Raw genomic sequence first — 18,218 nt, forward strand, 5'->3', positions numbered from 1 at the left:
CCTCGTTACTTTAAAACTTACAGAACAAGTCCTTGGGCCAACAGGAGCACAATTGACACAAAGAAAATTGTTCCACGACACGATCCCATCCTCCAACAAAAGGGGCAAAGAATTCCCTATCAGCAATAAAATGATATCCTTAGGTCCTTCTTCTAGTGTGACCCCAACACGGGACGAAAAAAAATATTGTTCCTACCTCCTCTCACCCAAAACGGGACCCTAGAAATGACCTGAAAAGGGAAAAAATCTATAAGACAGTTCTTATAGAATGGGTAAAAGAAAAATTGAGAGTTTTAGTGTCCCTTTGTAAGGTATGGGTCTATAGGAGGGTAGCCAGCTTCCCTCCCATGCCCTTTACAATATCTCCCCCTTCGAATCCCAAGTGAATCAAACTAGTGAGAGTATCGTTTTCCTTAGAAATGTCGATACCATAATCAAAGTTTGAGAACCAGGAAAGCTTAGATTAAGATAAAATTAAGGAAACAAATATTGTTGTAATGATTAGTGATCATCTTTCTTTTTTTCGTTTTTGACAACCAGACAGAAGTTTTTTTTTAATCAAAGGACATTTAACATGCATTTACATATGCGTACACTTCTTTTAAAAAACGAACAGTGATAACAAATTATAATATGTAAAGATTCTCTTAGTAAAATCGCGACGAAGCAGGAGCGTAATTTTCAATAGGGCAGGTCGGCAGGTGCCCCTCCATGACCTCATTCCCCTTCCCATCTGAAATTTAATGCCTTTAAAAATCTCGTCAGAACTAACATAAGCCTGCATAGTTCAAGCATCAACAGAAACGGATCAGTTTCTTTACTATATATATTTACTTTTAAAGCGCTAACAAAGTATCCGCATAGTTCTTTTACATTATTTTCGTGGTACCAAACGGCTTATTTTCCAGTTTTCACAGTCATTTTCACTTGATTTGAGAGAATTGGCTCCAACTTTGTCGAATTTTGACGAAATTACCCCACTGATGAAGTTACTTGTATATCCAAGAGTCTTTGCAGGATAGAAGTCAGAATGGCTAGAGCCTACAGAAGACTTTCGATTCTTTTTAAAAAATGACCTTTGCACACACTTATTTCAATAAGCAAACAATCACATCAAAATATAACTTGAGAGATTCTTTTAATAAAATGATAGATTAAGGTATGTGTATATTCAAGGGTGTTTACAAGACGGAGTTGAAAGTGGCTTCAGTGTTATAGAAGACCAAAAATTAAGCAGATTCCAATCTTCCAATCTTCATCCACCCCAAATCCTACAGTAAAACTATTATTAACACTTGACTGACCATAAACCTGCCTCTGGGAATAGCATGGCTTCAAAGCCCTTGAGGCACGGGCTACAAATAATACAAACTACCAATTGCTCACACATAGGCCACATGATGGAAAAGTGTGGCTTGTTTGAAAACAAGTGTGCTATTGGCTCGAAACTTTTAGTGATCTAGGAAGAAAGGCTCATATATTTGTTGTCAAAGCGGGAAGAGGTTTAAGGAGCTTAGAAATTAGCCAAAGTATTCCTCCCTGATTACTTATAAACTTGCAGAATAAGTCCTTGGGCCAACAGGAGCCCAACTGACAAAAAGAAGCTGAATACAATTCAGGTAGACAATTTCTTTCTTAATAGGGAAGAGTAAATAATTATATAAGTAATAAACTGCGCTATGTAGCTACTCAAGAGCCAAATCGATTATATTATCTTCATTAATTTTTTGATTTTGACGTCATGGCGACGAATTAGACCATTAGTCTTGTATATCCATAAGCATGTCCAAATAAAGGAAATAACACCCAAAAATAGCAAAAATTATTTTTGACTGGATAATGAATATTTTATTTCTAAGAATAAATTAAATTCGTCCTACAATTGGCTTAAACACGTTCCCAGCTCTAGCACTTTAGTAAACATCCAAAAGAAAGGAAGATCATGAATATTTTACGCATACCCATAACCAGCAAAGCAACTTCCTCAAAGCCATGTCAAGGAAAGGGGAGGACGGGGTTAGTGTATCCATATTTAAGCTCTCTCATCCAAAATGTACACAATTAGTTAAATATACATATTTTTAGTCCGTGACGGCAAAAATAAATAAAACAAGTTGTTTGCACCTTCTCCTACCCAACTGAATTAACATCTCAGGTATGACACCGATCTTTTTTCTCTTTTATCCGTTGTTTTAAAGAATATGTGAATTTGGCAACTGAGCTTTTGTATATTCTCTCTATTTTATAGCTATTTATATACTTGGTCCGCAGGGGTTGTAGAAACGACTTTCATTCCACCATCAACAGGACACCAGCATTCTCCAGCGCTATCAGCATCATTACTGTGACTTCTCCTCTTTCGAACCCCTTTTCTGAACCAGACACGAGTGTCACGTGTGGTTGCCCAGACAGTGTATAATCCAACGGATATACTGGCGAGTGGTGAACCTGGTGCTATAATTTGAAGCCAGCCGGTTCCTACAAGTAAATAAACGTAAACTGATGAAACAGAAAAAAAAATTATTTATTTAAAACTAAATCAACTCAGGCCCAGACAAAATTACATTACTATAAGATGAAAGTGGTTGAAAAAACTTCTTACAATAGAACATCAAATTCGCAAAAACAAAGATTAAATTTAAAAAATTATCCCTTTGGATGAAACGATTGAAACAAACATACAACTGACGGATTTGATCAACAATAAATTTAAATAACAAAAGCAAATGTATCAAAATATAACACTGCAAGGCTCTATGGCTAGGTATACATTAATCACATTAAAATAAGAACACTGAAAAATCCACACTAAAAAGAGAATGACGAACTGCCACCAGATCAGCCACTGAAAACCTAGGCCAGAGCAAAGTGCCATGCGCAATTTGAAATACAATCATATATTTTCAACTATCCCTAGAGGTATAAATCCAAAGACAGCATTAAGATAAATCTCCAAAAAGAAAAACATCCAAATTTAAAATTTTCTAACGGCATCAAAGGGGTGATATTTTTTAGCCAAATCAGACCATAGAATATTCGAGGCAGCGTAAGAGGTAGTCAGGGGATTGAGGTTTGATCTGGCAAATGGGCTGATAAAACTCAAATGTTATCTGAATCATAAAGATAGCATGTAGAAGGATATAATATAAGACGTGGGCTAATTCTGACGGCACCGGAAACATCACCGTTTTGCGAAAGAGAAACGAAAGATATACATAAAAGAATATAAATAAACAGCAACAACAAATCGGCAGCTCAGTAACAGAGCTATTTTTTTTTCAGAACTATTAATTGAACAACGATTTGTCCAATTTTTTTTCAAGTTCCTTGCCTTGTTGGATACTGTTGGGACCGACTTCGGAACAAAAATAATTAAAATCCATGCAGTGTAATGAAATATGTATGACTGAATTGATCAATGAAAGAAAATAAAATTAAAATCAACCCTAGAAAAATATTTTGAGTTTTCTCAAAATTAAAAAAAGAATCATCGATACATTCATTTTAATTAGATTAATATCACGCCTGAAGAAGAGATTATCATCAATTAATATTTCTACTATGAAAACTTCTTGGAAGATGAGCTTCCGATAGTTGAGAGCAAGAATGAGCAATTAACAGTAAAACTAGGAAACTTAACTTAGCAATCTTTAGGGCGAAATTATCAGCCATAGGATTACTTCCTCAATGTAGTTCTACGATTGGGTTGTAAAAGTTTGTTTTATCCTGACACTAGACTAAAATCTAATCTAACGAAAAAGAATATACAAAACACAAAGACAGCATAAGGCCCACTGCTACAACTTCTGTCCTAATTGTGGCACGGGGATGTCATTACTTTGGCACCTTCGAAAGCCTTGGTAGTAGAATTTTTGAAGGTTAGGTTAAATCTATACCTACAGCCTGGTTATTTTTATTGATTATGACTCTATTTGTACTCTTCTTACATTAAATGATATCAAATGGTTTCTTCCCTATATTAAATCATTCCAAGAAATCAGTCTTCCAAGGAACAAGTGACAAGCATACCAAATCTTGCTACTTATACTAAAAATTTGGTGTAGCATTAAGACCCCAAAGGCTGACACAAAAGAAAACACTCATTTTCATTCCGACTCTCAAGAGTTTTTGCAATAACTAGCTCCCAAAAAAATCTAACAGATTTCAATTTTTCAATTGCAATCTCAAGTTGAGCCGAAGTTGAGAAATATGTTTCTAGTTGTGATTATTCATATGTTTTACTTTTGAAAAATGGATTTCAGCTTTGCTGACTATTCTAAAAGTCTCTAGCTTACTCCCATTCTCCTACTTCAGACGTTTCTATATTGTTCTTAAATACTCTTTTTATTATTAGTTCATTGTGGATATAGGTAGGATTCATTCATCATGTAGTGTGGGGCCCAACCCTCTCACATGTATCCTCAAAACTATAAATACATACTTGTTTAACATAACATAGCTATGTAAAAGATTCTTTTTTTGTTCGAATATCAGAAATATAATCAACAGACATACTAATAATAAAAAAAAAACAAAACAATGGAACTAATTATAATAAATTTCTGAATTATTTCAGTTAGGAAAAATCTAGCTATGTTTGCAGATGACACGCAATTTACAGTTACAGCAAAGACTGGGAATCGACTGATGTCGACACTAGGAGAAGGTTTAAGTAAACTTCAAATGTGCTTGAGGCAAACAGACTAGTTATAAATATTGGTAAGTTATCATTTGTTGTTTAGGATTGTTCTAAGAATTATCATACGTGGATTCAAGGTTTAACTTGGTTGAACTCCCGATGCTCAGGCTAAATACTTAGGAGTGTATGTAGATGAAACGTTGTGTTTTAGAAAGCATATTGAGGTAGTTAGTTCTAAGATTCCCGTAATGCTGCTGAAGTTGAGAAATATGTTTCCAGTTGTGATTATTCGTATACTTTATTTTTCTCTTGTACATTCGTATCTTTTTTATTGTTGTGCTGCTTGGTCAAGCACGTTTCCTTTCCGCATTCGTCCTCTTCAGAAGTCGCCCCAGAGGAACGAATGAAAAAATGAGTGGTACCAGTGTTTGCTTTATTTCTTTACAGTAAAGTAAAACCCTCTGACACCCTCCACTGCAACCTCATAATTCCTAAAAGACTTGAAATTTACCAGGTAGCTGAAATAGTCTGATTTAACAGAATATGAATGGTAATCTAGGATTTTGCATTAATATTATGTTTCAGCTAGGAAAGCAGGTCCATAATTATTCAACTAGACAAGCTTAGAATATCTTAATTTTAAAAAATAACTCTTTACGCAAAACAGGAGATACAGCCAGATTTTTCCATCAAGGGTTGTGTCTAATACCCTTTTGAAGTTCATTTTCTTGTAAAATGTCGATATTTTGACAATTTAAAAAAGATTAGAGAAAACAATCAGAATTTGGCAAAAGGGTTTCTTGAAGTAATTTTCCATCGAATAACACCAAAAATCTTTAGAAGAGATATGGTTGAACTGTTTGACTGTACATAAAAAGCTGCATTAGCAAAAGCTCCAAAATCAATAGATATATCTCAAGTCAAAATGTAAAATTTCACAAAGACTTATTTGATGAAGCATAGACAAATCTTCACAAAAATATCAGCTGTGAGTGTTTCTTTTAAGAGGAAGCTAGATCTTTTATATATCAACAATTTTAAGTTTACCTTCAGGCCTATATGGATCAATCCCAGTTCGAATGAAAGCATCCCCGTCCCAAGTTAATGTCCAAACTATTCCTGTTGGCCCAACGCTAATCTGCGCCATATTAGCTCCGTACGGGGTAGAAACCATTAGCCAGTCAGTTCCTTCTGGAGACTGTTCTGTAATGTTGGAGCGGAAAGCAACCTAAACATAACGACAGAGCCATATTGAAAAGTTTTAACGAGAAAAAGGAAACAATGAACTTTGTTTACGGCTGGTGGAAGTTGTTTTCTAAAAAAGTTACCATGTTTATCCCAAAGGCATTTGAAAATAGTCACAGGGAGGACAATTTTACGAATTATTTTCCAGGAGAGCAACCTTTAAGACTTTTTTTTTCGAGGAAAGACGGGGTAGGGGGATAAAAAAGCCTTTAACGAAAAACATTTTAACGAAAAGGTACAGAGGGCGTTAACCCTGCTCCTCTTTGTTGTAGTTTCAGCTCGTTTTGAGTTTAGCTTGGTTATCTAGTTTTGTTTCTGTTCATTTTGGATTTCATTTATTTACTGATGGCGGTTTATACTTGAAACTTATATAACTTTACTAGCTGTTGGGGTGGCGCTTGGCGCCACACCAACACCTAGTTGGTGGGGGCGCTTCGCGCCCCCCCCAAGCCCCCCCGCGCGCGTAAGTCGTTACGCGCCATAATAGTTACGCGCCATTGTAGTTGTGTCCCTATGTCCCACACACATATATATATATATATATATATATATATATATATATATATATATATATATATATATATATATATATATATATATATATATATATATATATATGGTTTTAACTACGTAAAACTTGCGAATATACAACATTCTTTGCTGTCCCATTGTCTTTGCATATAAATAGATTGTCAGGTTTACCGACTCTTGAACATGCAACATATAATGGTCCATGGGAAAACAATCTGTATTCAGATCTATACCTCATGATTCTAATGATTGCCCTTGAGCTTTGTTGATGGTGATTGCTAATCGACCATTCCCTGTCCCGGTGTCCCGGTCGTCATTTATATCCCCCTGTTTCCCCCGGTGTCCCCGTTGTAGTTGTGTCCCTGTGTCCCGGTCGTCATTTATATTCCCTGTGTCCCGGTCGTCATTTGTATCCCGGTGTCCCGGTCTGTATATACATTCGTTTTTTAGTTTTGTTTTTCTCCTTTATTTTTTTCCTTTTTTTTTCTTTTTTAGTTTATTTAGATTTTTAGATTTTTTAGTTTTTTTATTAGTTTTTAGTTTTTTTTTCTTTTTAGTTTTTTTGTAGTTTTTACCTTCTTTTTAGTTTTGTTAGTTTTTTTTTTTACTTATGTCCTGGTCGTCATTTATACTCCCTGTGTCCCGGTGCTTTGTTGATTGCTAATCGAACATTCCTTTTGTCCTGGTCACTTTCTCTTTGAGTGTCATTTATTTTTTTCTTTTTTAGTTCTTTTAGTTTTTACCTTTTTTAGTTTTTTTTAGTTTTTTAGATGAAAATTTTTTTTATTTTTTTCCTTTTTTTCTTTTTAGTTTTTTATTGGTTTTTACCTTTATTTTAGCTTATTTTTCAGTTTTTTCCTTTTTTTTATTTTTTTTTTATTTTTTATTTTTTTTAGTTTTTTACCTTTTTTTAGTTTTTTTAGTTTTTTTAGTTTTTTTAGTTTTTTAGCTTTTTTACTTTTTTTATTAGTTTTTAGTTTTTTTTTGTAGTTTTTGCCTTTTTTTAGTTTTTTCAGTTTTTTTTTTAGTTTTTTATTGGTTTTTACCTTTATTTTAGCTTATTTTTCAGTTTTTTCCTTTTTTTAGTTTTTTTTTAGTTTTTAGTTTTTTTAGTTTTTTACCTTTTTTTAGTTTTTTTAGTTTTTTAGCTTTTTTATTTTTTTTATTAGTTTTTAGTTTTTTTTTGTAGTTTTTGCCTTTTTTTTTAGTTTTTTTAGTTTTTTAGCTTTATTATTAGTTTTTAGTTTTTTTTGTAGTTTTTGCCTTTTTTTAGTTTTTTTCTTTTTAGTTTTTTTGTAGTTTTTACCTTCTTTTTAGTTTTGTTAGTTTTTTTTTTTACTTATGTCCTGGTTAGTTTTTTTTGTAGTTTTTGCCGTTTTTTAGTTTTTTCAGTTTTTTTTTTAGTTTTTTATTGGTTTTTACCTTTATTTTAGCTTATTTTTCAGTTTTTTCCTTTTTTAGTTTTTTTTAGTTTTTAGTTTTTTTAGTTTTTTACCCTTTTTTAGTTTTTTTAGTTTTTTTAGTTTTTTAGCTTTTTTATTTTTTTATTAGTTTTTAGTTTTTTTTTTGTAGTTTTTGCCTTTTTTTAGTTTTTTTAGTTTTTTAGCTTTTTTATTAGTTTTTAGTTTTTTTTGTAGTTTTTGCCTTTTTTTAGTTTTTTTAGTTTTTTAGCTTTTTTATTTTTTTTATTAGTTTTTAGTTTTTTTGTAGTTTTTGCCTTTTTTTAGTTTTTTCAGTTTTCAGTTTTGTCACCTGATCCAGTTTTTTCAGGTGACGTCACCTGATCCATCCACAGATCCACACACAGACAACTTATTTTTATATATATAGATTTCTGCTCATTTTTGGTTGAGTGCAACTCCTTACTTTTCTTTGAAAAGTTCTTTTGTGGAATTTTTTTTTAAATTAATTTAAGTTGGTTTTTAATTGACATAGCCGTTTTCACTGATTAAAAAAAAAATTAATTTTTTATTATTCCTTAACCCTAATCTTGGCTTACTATTTATACAGAGGACAAAATTTTGCAACAATTTTTAATAATAGTTGTTCTATAATGCTTTGGATTGATGGGTACAGGAAAAATATTGTATGGGTTAAAGATATGCACGATCTTTGAGGTTCTATAGGGCTGCAGGAATTCAAACTCCAACCATGCTGCAACCTTGAGTAAACACAAATATTAATCAGTTATTCCCCCCATATGCCAAAGTTACATGTTAATTCCCTTAAGTTTCCTGAGATGTCGCATATACCCCCTTTTGACCAGTTTGGATGTACATACTGCAGTTTGATTTAGTACATTTTCCCATTCAACATGCCCAAGTTTCATCTTAAAACCCTTAGCTTTTCCTGAGATCTCGCATATACCCCCTTTTGACCACCTTGGATGTACATAGTGCATTTTGATTTAGTTCAATTTCTCATTCAAAATGCCCTGATAGCTTTTAGCTTAATATCCTTAGCTGCTCCGGAGATATCAAAGGCTTGCCCTTAGGACGAAACTAGATTTACATAGTGTCTTTTAATTTAGCTTGACATCCTGAAAAACACGCTTTTGACAATCTGGATGCACATAGTTTATTTTGATTTAGTTTTATATCCCATTCAATTTCCCCTAAAAGTTTCAAATAAAAACCCTATTCCGTTATTGCATCTGCCCTTTTCTGACAACTTGATGCATTAAACTCTTTTGATATAGTTTAGTTCAGTAATTGTAGTAGAAGTAGTAGTATTGGTAGCACTTCCACTTGAAAGTTTCATGGTTATTAAGGTTCTATTGATTTTTTCAATACGCCATATGCTTGACATGGTGTTGAGACTTCAGTTTGGTTAACCTTTTCCCGCTTCATTGCTCTACCATCTGAAGCAGTCTATCTGTTTTTTCATTTAAAGGCATTTTTCCAACTTTCAATAGTCAAGGTGTAATCAGCAATCCAACAGAGGTTTTTTTGGCAGTACCATGCTGAATTCTTTGCTGTAGTTCTGTGATGGTTCTAACTACTAGGTTCTTTTACGGATTCAAGAACGATTATTATGCTTGTGAATAACTATTTAATGTTGTTTTTGCTCTTTGATTAGCCGATCCCATACTTCTGTGCTACAGCAGACATTTCCTTATTTTCTCTTCTCACCGAAAAATAGCCGATGTGAAAGAGTTATTTTGTCAACATTTGACAACGAGCTGTTACTCCAATGGACAACTTGGGTTAGATTGGCACTTTTTCGAGTAGTATCTTTTCAAGTGTCATATATTCTGACAGTTGAAACTTCCCAACATTCTTGTAAAGTACACATATACGTCTCTGTTTCTATCGCACCGCCATACGCGGGTGAGTAAATTCCGTGATGCAAATCATAGCATTACAGCATAACTACCCGCTAATTTTGTTTGCTCTCTATTATACCGTTTTGTCTCACCATGACCTCAACCTCAAACCTTGATTAGATGCTGTCTTTAATTGGTTCCTCTGTAAGGTAGATTGATATTCCTTTGACAATTCCTAAGAAAAGGAGCTCCTTTGTGCTTACTTTCATCAAGAGTCCAGCTACTTCCCTCATCAAAAGTGCACTCTTTACTGCTTCTTCTCTCCTCGATTTTTTCTCTTTTTCTGGTTATCTTAAAATCAGAGTTGTCATCCCCCATCACTTTTTTTAAGCCGACATTATTACATAGTCTTCTGGAATTTCGGAAGTCTGATTTTTCAGCTGCAACTCAACACGATCTGTAAACACTTCTTCTATATGGTGTTGAATTTGGTTGTTACAAGATGTTTCAAGGCGTGCGTCTATTCTTGCTTGCTGGATTGGTTGTTGGATTGCAAAAGATAGTGAGTTAGTAGATTTCCTCTTTCTTAATGGTTCTGCAATACCTTCTGATATAAAAGGGTCGACCATTTTCATTTCCAATCCCGTTTTTTCTATTTCTGAAAGTGATGATAGTTATTCTATAGGTAGTGGACTGTACCAGGGCGTAGTGGAATATGATAAAAATCTCGTGTGATGATATATTGCTGGATTGATTGGGCCTCTGGGACCAAACCCATGCGGTAACAGGGGCATCCACTTCATACTACAGTTTCCCAGTACTGAGAAACTGATCAATATTGTACAGTCCTGGAGACCTCATGGGAGTGCTAGGTTGACAGTCCTTCTGTATCAGATGTTCAGATCAAAAGTTAATCCTCAAAACAACTTTTCAACTTGATCTTCTCGACTTTCAACAGTCAATTCACAGAATAGTAATACTTTTTGCAAAATAGTTAATAATAATAATTTTATACCCTGAAGCACAAAGGGATTTCGAAGTCCAGGGATTTCAAGAAATCTCTAAATTATAGATTACATCTAAATCAAGGCTGCACTGGTAAGGGCGATCTAGCGTTGAACGAACTTTTGCCCATAGTAAAAAAAAAATTTTTTTAACCCGTTTTGAAAAAAAAACAAGAGCTAAGAGCTCATATGGCACTTGTGACGAGGCAAGAAGAGCTAAGAGCCAAGAGCTCTTATGGTATGAGCTCTAACAAAATTCTAAGAATCAATAGATTGATTTAAAAGGAAAATCAGAGGCTTAATGCCGGTCAGGATTTAAAATAAGAGCTCTGAGTCACGATGTCCTTCTAAATACCAAAATTCATTGCGATCCGATTACCCACTCGTAAATTATAAATAGCAAATTTTTTGTAATTTTCCCTCTCCCTTTAGCCCCCCCAGATGGTCGAATCTGGGAAAACGACTTTATCAAGTCGATTTGTGCATCTCCCTGACACGCCTACCAATTTTCATCGTATTAGCATGTCTAGAAGCACCAAACTCGTCAAATCACTGAACCCCTCCCCCCATCTCCCCCAAAGAGAGCGAATCCAGTACGGTTACGTCAATCACGTATCAAGGACATTTGCTTATTCTATCCACCAAGCTTCATCCCGATTCCTCCACTCAAAGTGTTTTCCAAGATTTCCCCCTCCAACTCCCCCCAATGTCAAAAGATCTGGTCGGGATTTGAAATAATAGCTCTGAGACATGAATTACTTCTAAATATCAAATTTTATTAAGATCCGATCACCTATTCGTAAGATAAAAATACCCCAGTTTTCACGCTTTCCAAGAATTCCGGTTTCTCCCTCCAACTCCCCCCAATGTCACAGGATCTAGTTGGAATTTAAAATTAGAGCTTTAAAGCACAAGATCCTTCTAAATATCAAATTTCATTAAGTTCTGGTCACCTTTTCGTAAGTTACAAATACCTCAATTTTCAAAATTACCCCCCCCCCACTCCACCAAAGAGAGCAAATCCGGTCCGGTTATGTCAGTCACGTACCTTAGACAGTTTTATTCTTCCCATCCAGTTTCATCCTGATCTTTCCGCTTTAAGTATTTTCTAAGATTTCCACCACCCCCCCTAACTGCCCCCCCCGAATGACGCTGGATCCGGTTCAGATTTAAAATAAGAGATCTGAGTTACGAGGTCCGATCACTCCTTCGTAGGTTAAAAATACGTCATTTTTTCTAATTTTTCAGAATTACCCCCCCCCCCTTCCAACTACCCCAAAGAGATCGGACCCGATCCAGTTATGTCAATCATGTATCTAGGACTTGAGCTTATTTTTCCCACCAAGTTTCATCCCGATCCCTCCACTCTGAGTGTTTTCCAAAATTTTAGGTTTCCCCCTCCTAACTCCCCCCCCCAATGTCACCAGGTCCGGTCGGGATTTGAAATAACAGCTCTGAGACACAATATCCTTCCAAACATCAAATTTCATCAAGATCTGATCAAACGTTCGTAAGTTGAAAATACTTCAATGTTTCTATTTTTTCCGAATTAACGGGCCCCCCACTCCTCCCCCCAGATGGTCAAATCGGGAACTATTTCTAACTTAATCTAGTCCAGTCCCTGATACGCCTGCCAAATTTCATCGTCGTAGCTTACATGGAAGTGCCTAAAGTAGCAAAACCGGGACCGACAGACAGACAGACCAACAGACAGACAGAGCGACAAACCGACAGACCGACTGAATTTGCGATTGCTATATGTCACTTGGTTAATACCAAGTGCCATGAATATACTAGGAAGGAGGCAAAATCCGCAAATACTTTACAATTAAAGACGTAAAATCAAATTATTATTATTTCTTCAGAAAGAAAATTACTTCAAATAGCTCTAATTGCCGGTTTTAATTTTAATTTTCTCTAACAGTAAGTTGAATTTTATATTTATTCTACTTTTTTGTTTTGGTGGAAACGGCTATCAGAAATATGATCGTAAAATTCAATTTGTTTCTTCAACAATTCGCTGTCTTCCTACGGTTTTCGAAAAGGTAGAGGATGTGTCGACCAAATTTTCACTCTTAGGTTAATAATTGAGAAGTGCCATAGCTTTCAAACACCTGTGGACCTCAAATTAAATATTATGAGCAAGCGTTCGATTCTGTTGATAGAAGAGCCTTAGCAAATGTCTTATCCTTGTATGCTATGCCAGACAAATACAATAAAGTGATTAGTGCTATGTACGAGAATAACACTGCTGCAGTTAAGGTAGGAAATGAGGTTAGCAGTTGGTTTTTTATTAAATCAGGAGTTAAACAAGGTTGTGTTCTATCCCCTTTTATATGGATCATTTTGACGAACTTCGTCTTAATGAGCACAAGAAAGGCAATGACAGACATTGGACAGGAAAGGCAATTGGAGACCACGGAATCAAATGGGGAGGAAAAACGATCCTGGACTTAGATTATGCTAATGATTTAAGCATCTTAGATGAAAGTGTGAGCAAAATAAATGAACTTTCAGAGGTTTTGCAAGTTGAGGGTACTAGAATAGGTTTGAAAATTAATGTTAAGAAGACGAAGTGATTAAGGCTTGGAATAAGTGAAGATGAAAAGATGACATTGGGTAAAGAAAAGATTAACCATGTGGGCAACTTCAATTAACTTGGTAGTATCATTAGTAAAGATTGAGAGCAGGAAAGGTGTTAAAAGTAGAATAGCTAAGGCCTAGGGTTTTTTTTTTCACAGCTAAAAAAAAGTTTGGAAGAATAGGAAGACAAGTCTGCGAGCCAAGATTAGAATATTGGAAGGTACAGTGATGACAGAGGTCAAATAAGGCCCTGAAGCATGGGCGCTTGGAAAAGCAGATGAAGATTTATTAGATGTTTTCCAGAGAAATTGCCTACGGATCGTTTTGGGTACCTAGCTGACTGACCGTATTTCAAACAGTAGGCTGTACGAAAAATGTAGCTCAGTCCCGCTTTCTAGGGCTAAAATGAGAGAAAGGTTGATATGGTTAGGGCATGTTCTGCAGATGTGAAATACATTGAGAATAGTATAAACTTACCTTTCCTTGCACAGTGACAATCCAAACAGAAAGAAAAAACTGTTCTGCAAAAAAATACTTGATTAGTTTCGGCTAGGCTTATTCTTGAGCTTTCCACCAGCCGAATCACAGTTTTAATAGCCCAATTACAGGAAAGTAAGCTAATTTGATCACACTGTCTTAGTAAGGAATTGAAATACATTGAGAATAGTATAAACTTACCTTTCCTTGCACAGTGACAATCCAAACAGAAAGAAAAAATTGTTCTTTCCCCTTAAAACTTGAGCCCCCAACGGCCAAATCAATAATAAATTCGTCTCCTGATGTAAAATTACTTGGGCTGGTCACGGGTACCCATGTGTCGAATGACAAAAATTTGCGCCTCCGAAACCATTTTCTTCGTCTAACATAGGAATTCCATTTCTTTTCTGGATGATAAGTTCGTGGAAAGTCTAGTGCATACATCCAACCCTACAAAAATTTAAATATTCAAACAAAGGATAGTCCCGTATCGAATCACGCTGCAGGAATGCACTGCAGAGCCGACGCAGGGACCTTAGTAGTCAAGAAGCGTCGTTAATTCTTAAATAAAATATTTAATGCTATAATTATATACTGCTACTGCACAAAACTACATGTTGCAATATAAAGCAACCTAGAGCTAAAACACAACGTCATGACTGTTTCTTAGTTGTATTTATGTCAAAGGAAGCAGCAGCACAAATTGCAGAACTATATAAAAATAATTATTTGCACATGATTTGCCATTGTATGCCTATAATTATTTTATTAATAGTATACTTGTACGACTAAATGATGTTGTTGTTGTTAAGTTGACGTTTGAGCGAATCAACCGCTCGTATACGTGGAATCCTCTTTTAAAACTTGGGCTTATGGAGCGACGTCACTTGGATTGAATTGAAAACAATTCATTCAATAGACACTTATTTGCATAACTAAATAATTGCACGTGAATAATTTTGAGGCCGTTTTAAACATACGCAAATAGCAACGAACAAACAATGTTCAAACTAAACTCAATGGTCAATCAAGAACTTTCCAAACTGGATGTCATCATCTTTGCGTCCCTTGTATTTCACGATCCCCATGGACGAAGTTCCTTGCATATATTTCTTCCAATTAGAATGATCACAGGGAAGCAATTTCATCAACAATCTTTGAAATATCAACAATTTAGTTCATTTTTGAATCTTCAACATGGTTTGTATCCATAATATAATTCTTCATGTTAGTTAGGCCTTATCATTAATTTTATGTGTATCTCACACATTTATGAGCAGACTAAACATAACTTTTCCTTATTTTGCTTTTACTGCAACAGGATATAGCTTTTTCATTGCCCCTTGCCTATTTTTTCTTGTCTATTTAGTCTAATAGCGAATTTTACCAATCATATCCGTGACAACCTGACCTCTGAGTTCATGTTTTTGGGTGACTGTCTTTAATTTTCACCACTGATATTTTTAATAAACTGATATTTAAAATAAACTTATTATAATTTCATAATGAATCATCATAATAATTTATTCCAAAACAAAGAGACTGCTATTTAATTTTGTTTGTCGCTGATTGTGTAGAATTGCGAGGTTTGAGAAAGGAAATATATGGGGTAGAAAAAAGGTAAAGAGGATTTGTTCGTTGGGGTTTTGGAAAATAGAAGTTTTATTCGTATAAAAAGTTTTATTCGTATTGAAAATTTTTGGGAATATTTGTACTTTTTTATTTTGTTTTGTTTTCTTGTGTGCATTTATGTTCAGTTCGCCGTGGCCCGGTTGAAGTTTTTAGCAAATAAATATTTTACCATGTCATAGACTTCAACTTTGAAAAATGTGCTTTGATTACTACACTATGGTTTATTTTTGTGACGTCAATCGTCACATTTTTTTTTAGCCAATCAAATTGTTCTTTAAAGGTATGTAAAAACAGAAACCAAATGGTCCGCTTTTTCGACCGTTGTTGTGATTGATTTCAGTACTTTATTTTAATAATACAAAAAATCAGTTGGCTTAAATTGAAAAAGATTTTATTTATGCAAAAATGCATTCAATGGCAACAAATTATAGCATTAATGATGATCGTAAGGGCTCGATTTTCACCTTTTATCGGAAGTTACGAAAGGACCAAGTCCACATGGAAAAAAAAAATGTAAAGAGACGGTGGTTAATATCAGAAGTTTTTCAAGTAGTAGGGCATTAAGATGCAAAAAAAGTATATTTTCATAACAATGCCTGTTGATTTTGCATAATTGGGCTCCTGAGATGCCGGTTGGGAGTACTCCCCCTTCCGTTGTCTTTATTCGTGCTAATATGATAGAAAAAAACTGAATACGAAATAAAATTATAAAATAAGGATCAGCGAATGAGCCTAGACAATACTGAAGTCACGCACACAGCAATGTCCTTCATTGCCCCCCCCCCATCTAAAAAAATCCGATTTTTACCATTTTTCTTTGTGTTCTTTACTTTGCGTGGAATTCATCTATTTGTTGGGTTTTGGCAAACTTCGCTCATGCCAAAAATGTGAACCCCTTTATCTCATTAGCGTAAATTCCTTAATATATGCCTGCATGGTTTAGAACTGAAAATGACTTGTTTGATAGATAGTGTTGTTGTTACTCTATTTCATAGAATAGCCAAAATTCATACACATTCAAATTAATCCATATTATAATCTATTTCAGCTATTTCAGTGCTTAAAATATTCATCATTCTGTGAAAAATAATAAGTCGATTCTCGAATACAGGAGAACCTTATGGCCTTAAGGCTCGCAGGGGCGGATCCAGAGGGGGGGAGGCCTAGGCCTCCCTCAAAGATTTTCCTGGCGCCCTCATTCGCATTCCATTCTTTTTTCTTTTTTACTCTTTTTTTTAATTATCCTTGTCAATTTGATCAATTATTCGTAGGTGATTTACCAAATTACCAACAAAAGCAAAGCTTTCCTATGAATGTAAAGAGCAAAGTTGAAACTTAAAATGAACAAAAATTATTTATTTTCAGCCGCTTCAGTATATATCTGCAAAATTGGCATGGAAATCTTTCATTGCTTCAAAGATTTTTCTACGGACACGGAACTCTCCCCTATTTCACGAAAATGGAAACTCCTGTTGAAGATAAAAGGGGTATCTTTAACACGTTCCACAAATGCGGTAACACAGTTATAGCTATTTGTCTATTCATAATGACATAATGAAAAGTAGCCTTGCAGTTAAAAGCTCAAAATGGATAAAAATAAAAAATCTGGACATGAACATAGAAAGGATAGAGACGAAGACTGATGGCTGAATTTGCAAGGAAATCGAAGGATATTTCTGGATATTTTGGTAAAATATCCGAAAATACCCGGAAATCGAAAGGTAAGTTTTGACTAATAATAAACCCCCTCCACCCTCAAAAAATCCTTAATTTTAGTTGTGTGGCTAATTAAATAGCGAATGGCCCAATAGGGCTTTCGTGTGAATAAATCTATCTATCTATTTATTTTAACTATATAGCTAATTTGGTTGAAATTAGATGTGTTTTCTTCATCTTCTGAATGTGTTTTCTTTTTTTCGGCAGATTTGTTTTATTCTCTTTCTTATGAGCCTGTCGATTTAGGGTATGGTGTCTGGGCTTCAATGATGGGGATATGACAAGGCAACTTACAACATTAATTTATGGTAAGGAATAATTTTTTGAACTGCCCCTGTCCACTCCCCACTCAGAAAAATTCTTAATTTTAGCTTTGTGACTAATGAAATAGCGAATGGCCCAATGGGTTTTTCGTGTGATAAAAATTAATCATATAATTAAACTTGCTTGCTAGATCTTCATCTTCAGATATTGTTTTCTATTTTCTTTTTTGGCAGATTTTTTTATTCTCTTCCTTAAGAGCCCATCGATTTAAGGTACGGTTTCTGGGAGTCATTGATAGGGGTAGGATAAGGATGGGTCACGGGAGGGGAGACACATTATAAAGAGCTCTATCGCCCCTGCAAGACAACGTGGAAGACTAATGAATTTTTTTATTACCCTTGTCTCCCTCCCTTTCATCATTGACTACCCTGAAATTACCCCCATATTTTGTTTATTATTACCCCAAAATTATGGGGATAAATAGATAATGACCAAATCAATGTCTGGCTCATCGTATATTATTTCGTCTACCATAGCTACAGTTTCTTTGATAGAAGCACATTTCTTGGGAACCATCTGTAAAACAAAAGTGATCGCCTGCTACAAAGCATGTGGAAAATTCTAGGTCTGCGAAACGCCCAAATTTCCCGGTTGGGAACACTTTTGGTGAACCGATACTGCATCCTTCTTTTTGTCGATATTTTGGTGCAATTGTTTAACAGATTCGCAGAGTGGTGATAATAGAACAACAAAACGCTAAAACAAGAGGTTTCAGCCACTTGCCTTCCCTGGTATTCCATTAGAAACAGATAGCTTTCCAAAACTTTTTTTTTCCATATTTCAAAAAATTCAGAGAACCAAA

General features: G+C 34.8%; 1 protein-coding gene across 2 annotated transcripts in view; it reads right to left on the minus strand.

Annotated features, from left to right (window-relative positions):
* Positions 1-18,218, minus strand: part of LOC136034618 (tectonin beta-propeller repeat-containing protein-like) — a 93,205-nt gene that overhangs the window by 58,004 nt on the left and 16,983 nt on the right. For both annotated transcript variants that reach the window (XM_065715904.1, XM_065715905.1), the window contains exons 4-6: positions 13,946-14,194; positions 5,687-5,867; positions 2,261-2,478 (exon numbers count right to left, since the gene is read on the minus strand). In XM_065715904.1, the coding sequence (XP_065571976.1) occupies positions 2,261-2,478; positions 5,687-5,867; positions 13,946-14,194 (648 nt within the window). The remainder of the gene's footprint in view (positions 1-2,260; positions 2,479-5,686; positions 5,868-13,945; positions 14,195-18,218) is intronic.

This window comes from Artemia franciscana, chromosome 13, assembly GCF_032884065.1.
Source record: "Artemia franciscana chromosome 13, ASM3288406v1, whole genome shotgun sequence".
Taxonomy (NCBI): domain Eukaryota; kingdom Metazoa; phylum Arthropoda; class Branchiopoda; order Anostraca; family Artemiidae; genus Artemia; species Artemia franciscana.